Below are 13,000 nucleotides of genomic sequence, written 5' to 3'. Positions count from 1 at the left end.
GGTCTTTGATGTATAGGATCATATCATCTGCAAATAGGGATACTTTGACAATTTCTTTATCTATTTGTATTCCTTTTATTACTTCTTCTTGCCTAATTGCTGTGGCTAGGAATTCCAGGACTATGTTGAATAAGAGTGGGGAGAGTGGGTACCCTTGTCTTGTTCCTGTGAATCGTGTTTTAAACAGTTATTCAATCAAGGAATAGAGAATAGATACAATTCTCATAGTCATGTATTTCATTTTGAAATGTGTGTGTGTGTTCTCACATATAAGTAGTATATTAATCATTGGTTGGCAGGAAGAGCTGGGTTAAATATTTTCATGTATTAACTTTACTTCTTGAAGTAACTACCAAGGACTATAATAAACTGAGTAAAGCATAGGCTTTGGGATTAGAATCGTGGCTTAAATCCTAGTTTTGCCATTTATTAACAGTGTGCTTGGGCAAATTACCTAAGCCTCCTAAATCTCAATGTCTTCATCTGCAAAGTTAGGATGATAAAAAAAAAAAAAAAAAAGTCAGCACCTACTTCCCAGAATAACTTTACAAGGTATATTAGTCAGATTTTCATCACTATTACAAAACAGCTGACATAAACAACTTAAATGGAAGAGTTATTTATTTTGGCTCATGGTTTCAGATGTTTCAGTCCATAGTCCTTGGCTCTATTGTTTGTGGGTCCACGATAAGGCAGAACATCATGGTGACTGGAGAATGGCAGATAAGAAGCAGAAAGAACAGTAACAGCAAGGGACAAGGGCAAGAAATAGCCCCCAAACATGTGCCCTTTATCTAACCAGACCCCACCTTCCACAGTTCTGTCACCTTTTAATAGTTTGTTCAAATTTTGAAACCATCAATGGATTAATCCTTTCATGAAGACAGAGCCCTCATGATCCAGTCACCCCCGCCCTCACCCAAAAGGCTATCTGCTGTAACCAAGTCCACAATACATGAGCTCGTGGGGGGACATTTTATAGTCAAACCATAACACAAGGGATAATTACTAACACCTTGTGTCTAATATTGCCAAATCTCTTCAATAGCTTTAAGAAACTTAGAATTCTAAATAAAATCTTTTATGGAAGGCCACAAAAATCATAGAATTTAATCTCTTTAAAATATCATTTGTCCTTATTTTGGAAAGCCTCCACTTGGGAAAAAAATAAGTAAGTGTGATTTTTTTCCTCTACTAAAATTGTTTCAACTTTCTAGATAGTAAATATTTTGTTTTATGCATGTCTTGTTTTTACACATTTGAGAATATCTTTGTTCCACTTAATTTTTCTAAGTTATTAAAGTCTAAGCCCTTATCTCTGTCACTTTCTATCTCATTGTCTTGCTTTATTTTTTCTTTATTGTACTTACTACTATCTGTAATTTTATTATACAAATATAAATATCTGTCATCTGTCTTCTTGAATGTGTAAGCTCCAAGAAAATAGAAATTTTCTCTTGTTCATCATGTCAAGAAGGATAAAGTTTTCTTTTACCCTCTTGTGTGTAGTTACTGGGGACCTATAAATTATATAGACAAAAGATGAATTAGCAGGAGAAAGAAATGGGTTTCGATTGCATACATAAGTGTATATGTTCTGGAGTTTACAAAGAAATATGACTCAAAGGGATAGTTAGAATTTGGGGCTTAGACTATCTTAATTAGTGAAGAGAAACAAGAAAAGAACACTTAGGGAGAGAAATGGAAAGATAAATGGGTGCTTAAGATAATAATAATGTTAACAATCATAAAAATTAGTAATAAGAATCACAATTCCTATTTTCTAGAATTATCAGAAATTAAATAAATTCCTAATAGTCCAGTTAAATGGACCTATGGTTTTGTTTACTTGCCATGATAAACTGGGGAATTTAGCTGAGGATATAAGATTTGAGTGGATTTTTCTCCTAGTAATTTACAATTAGGTTATGCTTTCTTTTCTGCTTATTCTTATTTAAATTAATTTACTTCCATCCTATTGGATGTTATTTTTCAGTAAGGCTTTTCTTATATTGTGTTCTTCTATTTTTTGTATTCGTAACACTGCAAGTTTGGGTGTTTTTGTTTGTTTGTTTGTTTGTTTAATCAGTATAACAGTTTTATTCTAGTCTCTGTGTTGTTGAGTCCAGGCTGAGATCAGTATTATACTGTAATACAGTAAGAGATCTAGTCATTGAACCAAATCTGCTTGGTAAACCTAGTTAACGATTTATAATACCTCAAAAGGCAAAACAAAATGAAAACAAACAAACAAAAAAACCTGGTAAGTTTCTTTCTGGACCTTTCATCTAAATATTATTGACAACATATAATAACTTAAATCCCAAAGCAAAATGGGAGTCCAAGGACAACAGAGTCAGGACACATGGATAAGACACTGGTGCAGAGCAGGTCTAGGGCTAAAAACTAGAAGCTCATTACAGAGGAACAAAACTAATCCATATGTGAACTTTCAATAGTATGATATTTTAAAGCAAAACAATAAAAATCTTTATGGATAGAAAGTTACTATGCTGGACATTTTATTGCCTAAGACTTTCTACCCCCAAATAGAGAGAATCTATCGAAAATTAGACATTACTGGTCATTTTTAAAATTTATTGTATTTTGGATCATGTTTCTATTCTAGCTGCCAATTAAGAGAAATATATTAAAATTTGATTTTTTTTTCTTTTTTCAGGCAAAAGGCAGGATTGTGGTAATGCCAGGTATTTATTTATCTCTCCATTTATTAGCATAACACTAAACTATAGTGGAAGAAGAGCAAAGGATACAGGAAAATGTAGGAGAAAGTATTAGGCCATGGTGTTTAGAGAGAATAAATAGTTTTGTCAAAATGTTTAAGATTAGGAGATCTATGCTAGAACTTAAAACTTTAGAAGAAGGATAATATTCTCATGAGGATTAGTTTAGAGAAGAGCAAATAAGGAAGGAGATTAGGATCAGAGTTTCTCCGAGTTTGCTTTCCTGCAGTAATAGGATATTCTGAATTTGGATATTCATCTCTGGTGGGGCACATCAAATTTGACGTGCCACACTGTGCTGAGGTCAAATGTTTAGGCAACATCCTGGATAAATACAGTACTCTTTCAGTTCCTGAAGATCCGTGATCACAAATTCTTTGTTGTAGCCAGGATAATTTCAGAACGTGCTCCTGATGATAGCCATAAGAGCAGTTAAGTACAGATGCTCACTAGAAATGAACAGATGAGGAAGTTTTTTAATTGGATAAGACAATGAGGGGAAAAAAAGGAAGAAAAAAGAAGAAAGAAAAAATAAATTAGATTAGACAACCTGGAATCAGAGTGAGATAAATATAAAGGCAGTCTTAGTTTTTTCTTTTTTGAAACATAAAAAGCGGTCATGCTCATTCCCTAGATTTAACATTTTGCAACATTTGTCTTTTTTTAATCTGGAGAGATCTAAAATTTTTAAAGTATCTAACATTTTATCTTTATGCATCTCTTTTAAAAAGACCATTTTACTATAACTACTGTATCATTATTATGTCTATCAAAATAAACACTTAATTCCTGAATACCATTTAATTCCCAGTCCACACTTACCTTTCTCACATTGTCCCCAAAATATTTTTCATAGGTATTATGTGCAAACTAAGACCCAATGAAGGAACAGCATTGCAATTGATTGTTACCTTTCTTAATGTCTTTTAATGTAGAAGTTTTTTTCTTTTCTTTTTCTTGTTTAAAAAAAAGAACATTAAAAAACTTTGGACTAAGTTCAATCCCTAGTGCTGCCAAAACAAGAAAAAATTTGGACCACTTAAAACTGTAGAATGTCATACTTTCTGGATTTTATCATATTGTTTCTTTTTGATACTGTTTAGCTTGTTCTAGCCTCTGTATTTCCTATAAACTGATAGTTAGATTATGAGGTTTGATTAGTTTCTGGTTAAATATTTGGGTAAGAATGATAGGTTATTATGCATACTTTGTTAGATCATATCAGAAGGTGTTCAATCTCTAGTCACCTCACTACCAGTGATGCCAAGTACTCATCAGGGCTCAAAATGATGACAACCAGAAAAAGACCAGCTTTCTAAAAGAGGCCAGGTACAGGGTATTGTGAGGAAGGCTTTGATCTGTACGAAGTTTCTGAAACATGAACAGACACTACCTAAAAATTGAGACCTTTATAAACTCATCAGAAAATGTTAAAGAGAGTTAAAGAGTCTGACATTATTAAAGTGAACAGTTGTTCACTTTAAGAATGCTTTTACTTAATATGTAATTATTAAGGTATATGCAAGACATTACTTAGAATGCAGTTATACAAGAAACTGTTTCCTCAAGAAGCTGACAGTTGAGCTAGGTGCTAGTGGCTCACGCCAGTAATCCTAGCTTCTCAGGAGGCAGCGATCAGGAGGATAGCAGTTCAGAGCTAGCATGGGCAAATACTTTGCAAGACCATATCTCAAAAAATGCTTCACAAAAATAGGGCTGGTGGAGTGTCTCGAGGTGTAGGCCCTGAGTTCACGCCCCAGGAATTGCGTTAAAAAAAAAAAACAAAACTGACAGTCTTATGTCAAATGTTTTATATATATATATATATACACACACACACATAAATATTTGTGTTTAATTTATTTAACAAAACTTGCCAAGTATGTAAATTATAGTTATGATTATATATGTGTATATAAAATATGGTAGATGTGAAAATAGAGAGAATATGAAATAATCCTGCTTCAGGAGCTTGCAGAATAGACATCTATACAAATTTTTATTATTTCATGTAAATAAGTGCGAGTAAGTAAAAATCCCTAGATAAGTCATTCTGATTGTGTAATGAATATTCATCATCAAGAAATATAAAGATATGTAGACCATAGTAATAGCCTTTTCATAATGAAGCTTATGATACAGTTAGGCTCCAGTTTCCTCTTCTGTAAAGAGAAATTCTGAAAGCTGGATGAAGTGGTGCACACCTGTAATCTCAGGTATTTGGGAGGCTGAGGTAGGAGGATCATGAGTTCAAGGCTAGCTTGGCAACACAGTGAGATCCTATTTCAAAAAGATAAAAATAAAATAGAGGATATTGAGCTAGTTATTCTTTGAGACCCCTTTTACCTATCAAGGTATGGTAGCCTATGTTTGCAAAATAAATATATTTCCTAGGTATTAGAGTTGTTTATAACTGAGCAATGTGTTTCAGTGCCTGATTGTTTCATTTGTAGAAGGAAATAGTAGATTTGTCTCTGAGTCCTTATGACAAGCTCAAGAGATAGGCAGTATTAATTGTATTTTTTCAGTGAAAAAGTTGAGGCTCAGTAGATGTAAGTACCATATCTAAGACCACACAGCTGTTTATTGATACAGTGGTAAGCCAGGATTCCAATCTAAATCTGACTTCTCAGCCTATGTTCTTTCTTTTTTTTTTTTTTTGATACAGGGTCTCCCTATGTAACCCAGGCTGGCATCCAACTTGTTATATATAGCCCAGGCTGGCCTTGATTTTGAGATCCTCCTGCCTCAGCCTCAAATGCTGATTTTATAGTTGTGTACCACTAAACCTGGCTTGTCTTTTCTACTTCTTAGGGTTCTGCAATATGACTGTAGCACTAACAAAAAATTAATGAGTCTGAAAGAGGGTATTAAAAATAGATTATTTTAATTGAGTTACAAAGTTTATGATTAATATCATTTAAAATATTTATTAAATAATCTATATTAGGAGATAAGGATATAAAGATGAATAAATTAATTTCATATTTATAATTGCTGGTATCAACTCAGAATATGATTTTTATATATAAATATAAAATGAATAAATGAACTGTAAACATGCTTATTCCCATTTCCCATGAGTCAGCGTGCTCTTCAAATTCTGGGCCAGAGAGAAAACTGCAAATTCTCTTTTTCAGGCATGTCTCTGTGGTGCTTTTGTAGCCTTTTCGTCAAATCTGTCCTTGCATTTCATTCTGATTCAATTTTCCTTAAATTTAGGGGAGAGCAGGGATGGAGCATTTAATGATTTTCTTTATCCCAGTAGTCTTTTTAAATCTAAACTCAGTAATGTATAATATCGTTATATAAACCAATGCATATATAAGATTCTGTCATATAGGCTTTGTGGCCTTAACAGTTCTCCAGAGTCTGTAGTATAGGTTAGTTATTTTTCTGACCTTATTTTAGATTAGGGAGAGAGGAATTTTTGAATCAATGAGAAATTTCAGAATGAGATTTCAAGTAGAATAAGCAGTCTTTAAATGGTATGCAAGATTCTATTCCATGTCATTCATTATTTGTTCTTTTTTGACAGGAGGTGGCATAACAGACAGAAATCTGCAAAGGATCCTTGAAGGTTCAGGTGCTACAGAATTTCACTGTTCTGCTCGGTCTTCTAGAGACTCGGGAATGAAATTTCGGTAAAAAATGTGTTCTTTGACTCATACAAGAAGGAATGAGATTAATCTTTACTTTGCCAAATAAGAAAACTTAAAAAAAAAAAAAAAAGAAAACTTAGTGCCATGGCTAATGAATAGAGTGTTGTGATTAGTATGACAGTAGTATAGTCATTTTTGCAGTTGAAAAACATTTCTAAAATGGTTTTTTTTCTGTCTTAAATAAGCAATATCTTCTGAAGGTAGGCAAATCTTTATATATTCTTTGATTAGTCTTACCAGCTGTGCCACCATCATGGTTAAATCTGGTCTGTGCTACTTCTATAGAGAGACGCTTAGTCTGTTCATTCAATAGAACTAATTACCTAATTAAGGCATTGCTGAATTTAGTAGTTGATAATGAATTAATTTAGCAGCTAAGCTTCAAATGAATCATATTCACATGTGCCCATTTCCCTATTCTTTTTAGCACAATTAATGGCTGACATAAGGATAGAAGAGTCACAGCCTCCTACTGTTAATATTTAGTCAGTCTTCCCTCACCTTTACTCTGTATTTCCAGTTATTTTGAAGCAACATCACCATTGAGGAATTAAAGGTGTTTTTTTTGGTGGTACTGGGGTTTGAACTTAGGGCTTCACCTTTCCAAAGCAGCCACTCTACCACTTGCCACACTTCCAGTCCTTTTTGCTCTGGTTGTTTTGGAGATGGGGTCTCTCAGACTATTTGTCCAGACTGGCTTCAATCCACAATCCTCCCAATCTCAGCCTCCCAAGTAGCTAGGATTGTAGATGGAAGCCACTGGTGCCATACTAAATAGATATATTTGATATATTCCTCTAGCTTAATAGTGGAATCCTCCTATTTATTTATAAGTTGGGGAAAATGCAATGTGGAATCCTCCTATTTATTTATAAGTTGGGGAAAATGCAATGTAGAAAAAGGAAAAGCTCCTGGCACCAGTGGCTCATACCTGTAATCTTAGCTATTTGATTACAGAGATGTGGAGAATCCTGGTTCGAGGCCAGCCTAGACAAATAGTTTGTGAGACTCTATCTTGAAAATCCCCAACACAAAAAAGCACTGATGGAGTGGCTCAAGTGGTAGAGCTCTTACCTAACAAACATGAGACCCTGAATTGAAGCCCCAGTGCCGCAAAAAAAAAGCCTTAGAACTTACATTTCCAGATATAAAATCAAGTATTCTGTCTGGCAGATTCATCTACTAGATATTTTGAGTAATAAATTAATGAAAATTATGGAATACGTTAGTCCAGGTTCCTTGACCTTCCCTTATTCTTGAGACACGAAATAGCCTGTAAAATGAAGTACCCATAAGAGGGCTTATTTAACAACTTACATAATTAACTGTTCATTTGTTATTTCAATTACAGAAATTCCTCTGTTGCTATGGGAGCCTCGCTTGCTAATTCAGAATATTCTCTAAAGGTAACAGATGTGGCCAAAGTAAGGACTTTGAATGCTATTGCAAAGAATATCCTGGTTTAGTCAGACCTCTCTGAGAGACAAGGATACCAGAGTATGAAGGTAGAAGTATAATCAGCAATTCTCTGTGACACAGCTTTAACCTTCTTCTCTGTTCAGGACAATCTTAAGTTTTATATGGTCATGAAGTATATTTCTAAGAAGAAAACAGAAATTGGAACATATACATCACTTCCTTTTCTTAGTCTTGCCAGCCATTGTTGTCTCCATGATTAAGTGTATTATGCTTCTTCCACAGAGAGGATTAGTCAGTTTTCAGTGGAATTAATTGATGAATGGGGAAAATTCAACTGCAAGGTATGAATTCAGACTGTGACTTCAGGATCAATAGCAGTTATTTTGCCTTTTCATTTGTAAAATAAAGATCCTCATTCTATTGTGGTATAGTTTCTTATTCTTATTCTGAGTACATTCTGTAGCAAAGTCTGAAAAAGGAGATTATGTTTGATTTTGGGTTTTTTTTTTTTTAGTTTCTCTTTTTATTATGTATTCATTGGATATATTGCTTTGAGCAGGATGGAAACAGTACAGAGTGAATGGATACAGCATAAAAATTCTTAGACTTTTTAATTTTTTCTTTATCTTACATTTCTGGCATTCAAGATATTGAAGCAAGGGCATGATGGGTCTGGTGCAAATTCCACATTTCCCTGAGTCTTCCTGTAGGAACCATGACTAATTGCTGACAACACAGGAGCCAAATGTCCTAATATCAATTCTGTGAAGGAGATCTGTTGGTGTGGGTGACATGGTGATGACCACAGTCAAGAAAGGCAAACCAGAGCACAGAAAGAACGTATATCCAGCGGTAGTAATCTGACAACCAGTCATACCAGAGAAAAGATGGGATGTTTCTTTATTTTGAAAATAATGCAAGGGTTGTAGTAAACAATAAAGGTGAGCTGAAAGGTTCTGTCATCACAGGACCAGTTGCGAAGGAATATCCAGACATTTGGCCCAGGATTGCATCCAATGAAGGCAGCATTGCATGATTCTTCAGTGTACTTCTAGGTTTTAATAATACCCATTAAAAAATATTTGCTTCTCCACCCCCAGAAAAAACAAAACAAAACAACAACTCTAAGCTTGGGAAGCAACATATAAAAGTTCCTAGACTCAGTATCATATACATATGGAAATATAACCATATTTAGTATTTTGTCCTGACCCTTCCCTTTAAAAGCTTTCCCTGGAAGCCAGGCATTGGGTTTTGAAGGCAACACTTACTTTCTGCTCTCCACTATGTAAATATTTTAAAAAAACCCAAAAAGCGTAAAGTAATCCTTACCTTGGTTTTTCTACACTTTAGTCCTGTTTTAAAATGTTTACTAATGATCTCATGTGTGTAATCTGTGAATGATTGTGTTTGTTATGACAACTAACAGGAAAAATACCCTTAATTTTTGGAGAAATACCAGTTAAGATTATAACACTGACGTTTATTAAGCTCCATATTTCTCATCTTAATTTAAACATTTACAAGGTACCTGCTTAATTGTGCAAAGGATATTTTTTAAAACAAAAACGAATAAGACAATAGTTTAATTTGACTAGAATAGAGAATCCAAATAAGGAAAGAGTTTGCTATAAAGTGTTAAATCCAGAGCCATATTGCGATGTACATTGTACAGTGTCAGGTTAAGTCACTCATATTTAATTTAGCAGGTGGTGAAAAGCCATTGAAAAGGACATTTCAATTTTGGGAAGATTAATGAACCATTCAGAGATGTGGAAGTCTGTTATAAAGCTATTAGAAAAGTTAAGGCAGACTTCACTCGTGAATTCTAGGAAACACTTAAAGAAGAATTAGCACCAATCCTTCTCAAACTCTTCTAAAGCATAGAATAGGAGGGAATGCTTTCCTACTCATTCTAAGGGGCCAGTGTTTCATTACCAAAACAAGACAAGAAAAACTACAGACTGATAATCTTTATGATATAGAATCAAAAGCTCCTAACAAAATAGCAGAAAACAATATAGTACATGAAATTAAAAAGTTTCTGCAAAACAAAAGAAATGGTCTCTAAATTGAAGAGACCACCTACAGAGTGGGAGAAAATATTTGCTGGCTATACATCAAAGGACTGATAACCAGAATATACAGGGAGATGAAAAAACTAGACTCCCCCAAAATCAATGAACCAATAAAGAAATGGGCAACTGAAATAATAGAACTTTTTCAAAGGAAGAAATCCAAATGGCCAAAAAACACATGAAGAAATGCTCACCATCCCTGGCCATAAAAGAAATACAAATCAAAGCCATACTTCCACCTCACTCCTGTTAGAATAGCTATCATCAAAAAGACCACCAACAACAAATGTTGGCGAGGTTGTGGGGAAAAAGGAACCCCTCATACACTTCTTGTGGGAATGTAAGCTAGTACAACCACTCTGGAAAACAGTATGGAAGCTTATTAAAAAACTAAACAGATCTGCCATATGATCCAGCAATACCACTCCTAGGGATATACCCAAAGGAATGTGACTCAGGTTATTCCAAAGGCATCTGCACACGCGTATTTATTGCAGCACTGTTCACACTAGGCAAGCTATGGAAAGCCAAGATGGCCCACTACTGACAAATGCATTAAGAAAATGTATTCATACACAATGGAATTTTATTCAGTCACAGAGAAGAATGAAATTTGTCATTTGCAAGTAAATGGATGGAGCTGGAGAACATCATCTTAAGCAAGGTTACCCAGGCTCAGATGGCCAAAAATTGTATGTTCTCCCTCATGTGCGGACTTTAGACCTAAAACAGATGCAGTAATATTATTGGACATGGGTCACACGCTAAGGGGAGAACGTGTACGGGAGGAATAGGAAAGGTAGGAAACCCAGAACTTGAAAGTGTTTGATGTGCCCACAGAGGAGTTAATGTAATAAACTTAAACCAACAGAGGTCACTATGGGAAGGTGACCGGGAAGTAGTGAAGAGGTCTGGTGGAGATGAACCAATTTGGGCTGTAATACACATGTGCATGGAAGCAATGCTAGGAATCTCTCAGTATAACTATCTTTATCTCAAACTAGCAAAAATGCTGTGTCTTATTGTCTCTTACATTTTCTCTTCAATAAAATCGGAGAACAGAGAGCAGGATAGGTTCTGCCTGGAAGTGGGGGTGGGGGGAGTGTCACAATGTAAACACATATGAGTAAATGTAAAAACAATAATAAAAAAAATCAATGCTAAAACTCTTAGGTAGAATGTTGGGAGCTAAATATCCACCTGGTACCAAAACATAAAGGTATAGATTGTTTGCTAGTTGTAAAAGTAGAACTCTAGTTTATGTTTGACTGTCTTCTTGTTGCCATCATAACCCAGTAATGAAACTTAACATTACGAGTAATGGAAGAGCATACTGCTGAAGGACACCTGGAAAGTGGTGACAATAAAGTATGTGGTGGTTGGCCAGTTGATCGAGCAAAAGTGAATGATGAAACCCACCATTTTGTACATTTAAGATAGTAAAAAGAAACTGGTGCCACTGGCTCATGCCTGTAATCCTTGCTACTAGGGAGGCTGAGATTGGGAGAATCAAGGTTTGAGGATAACTCATAGTTTGTGAGACCCTTATCTCCAAAATAATCAGAGTAAAATGGACTATAAGTGTGGCTCAAGCAGTAGTGTGTCTACTTTGCATGTGTGAAGCCCTGAGTTCAAATTCCAGTCCCACCAAAAAGGGGGGGAATTACAGCACTTGCTCATACGGTGGCCAGCCATACTCATGTGCTTACAACTTTTCCAATTTTAGCATTGAAAGTAATCCTTTCACTTTATTGAATAACAAGGAAAATGATAAAAATGAATGATACTTTGTTCCCCAGCAGTAACTAATCACTAACCAAGAAAGGGAGAAGCTTTAAATTAGAAGATTTTTTTGGTAGGCACAAATTGGTTGGGTGGTGGTTGCAAACTCTGAATATCCTAAAAGCATTTAATTGTACACTTTAATCGAATTATATGTAATTTATATCCTAATAAAGATGTTTTTAAAATTGGATGTGAGAAAGAAGTTTTTTATTAGATTGGCTTGGAACTTTTTATACTTGAGAGAGTCCAGAAAGTTATAGCATCTGATTAAGATGTAGTCAAGGCAACAGAAGGAAGGGGACTGACAGCATGTTTGAAGTCACCAGTGGAAGCACAATATTGTTCCTTATTTGTTGTTTATATCTGTCAATAAACTGGCTACACTAGTTTGAATGGATTTTTGTTCCCTATAACCAAGATTTTTGACTAAAAACATCCAAAGAAAATTCATCCTATCTGTTGCCATACAATGCTAAACATTAACTTGGGATAAAAATCACAAAGAGTTGTATATTTGGATTGCATTTCTCAGTTCCCTCACAGACACAAACCACATTGGCATTATGCTACTGGTCTGTATTGGAAATGTATCAGAAATCCTCTGTATAAAATTTTTATGTAGATGTGTTAATTAAGGTCTTAGACATTTTTTAGGTATTAAACTGAGGAATAGTTGGGCTTCTAAGTAATGGATTTGTTTATATTTTAGGTATATGGAATTATGTTATTATAAAGCTATGTTTTTGGTATGTTCCTTTCTGAAGCCCCGGAATAATGGTGCTTTCTTTGTTGGATTGTCAGTCATATAGCTTCATTTCGCTTGCCCGTGGGAGAGGGCACCCAGGCTGCTAGTCAGAATGCCTCATTCCTTTGTCCGAATTCATTCGCCCAGAGATGGGAAAGCAATACAAACAGGGCCATTCAGAATCCTACCAAAGATTTGTGGAGCAGTCAGAACAGAAAAGCAATTCCCCGCTCCCCCCCCCCCACTCCTACCTGATTCATTGAATTATGATTACTGGCTAAAATCATAACACTACAGCTTTGTGACCATCTTTACCAATGAGTGGGAAAAACACACTTGAGAGTGAAACCAACACAGAGGTAAATGTCCTGAGGACATTGTTTGAGTTTCTGTTTCTAAAGCTAGATACAACCAGGGACTAGTGGCTCACACTTGTAATCCTAGGTATTCAGGAGGCAGAGATCAGGAGGATCGTGGTTCAAAGCCAGCCTGGGCAAATAGTTTGCAAGACCCTATCGAAAAAACCCATCACACACACACAAAAAATGGTTGGTGGAGTGGCTGAAG

General features: G+C 35.1%; 1 protein-coding gene and 1 pseudogene across 3 annotated transcripts in view; both read left to right on the top strand.

Annotated features, from left to right (window-relative positions):
• The window catches only part of Cutc (cutC copper transporter), a 27,090-nt gene extending 18,845 nt beyond the window's left edge, over positions 1-8,245 (top strand). For all 3 annotated transcript variants that reach the window (XM_074078545.1, XM_074078546.1, XM_020156300.2), the window contains 3 exons: positions 2,681-2,708; positions 6,283-6,388; positions 7,758-8,245. In XM_074078545.1, the coding sequence (XP_073934646.1) occupies positions 2,681-2,708; positions 6,283-6,388; positions 7,758-7,872 (249 nt within the window). In that variant the 3' untranslated portion in view covers positions 7,873-8,245. The remainder of the gene's footprint in view (positions 1-2,680; positions 2,709-6,282; positions 6,389-7,757) is intronic.
• Positions 7,906-13,000, top strand: LOC141424853 (large ribosomal subunit protein uL14-like; annotated as a pseudogene).

The sequence above is a fragment of the Castor canadensis genome, chromosome 7 (genome assembly GCF_047511655.1).
Source record: "Castor canadensis chromosome 7, mCasCan1.hap1v2, whole genome shotgun sequence".
NCBI classification, from domain to species: Eukaryota; Metazoa; Chordata; class Mammalia; order Rodentia; family Castoridae; genus Castor; species Castor canadensis.
This window is presented reverse-complemented; position numbering and strand designations above follow the sequence as displayed.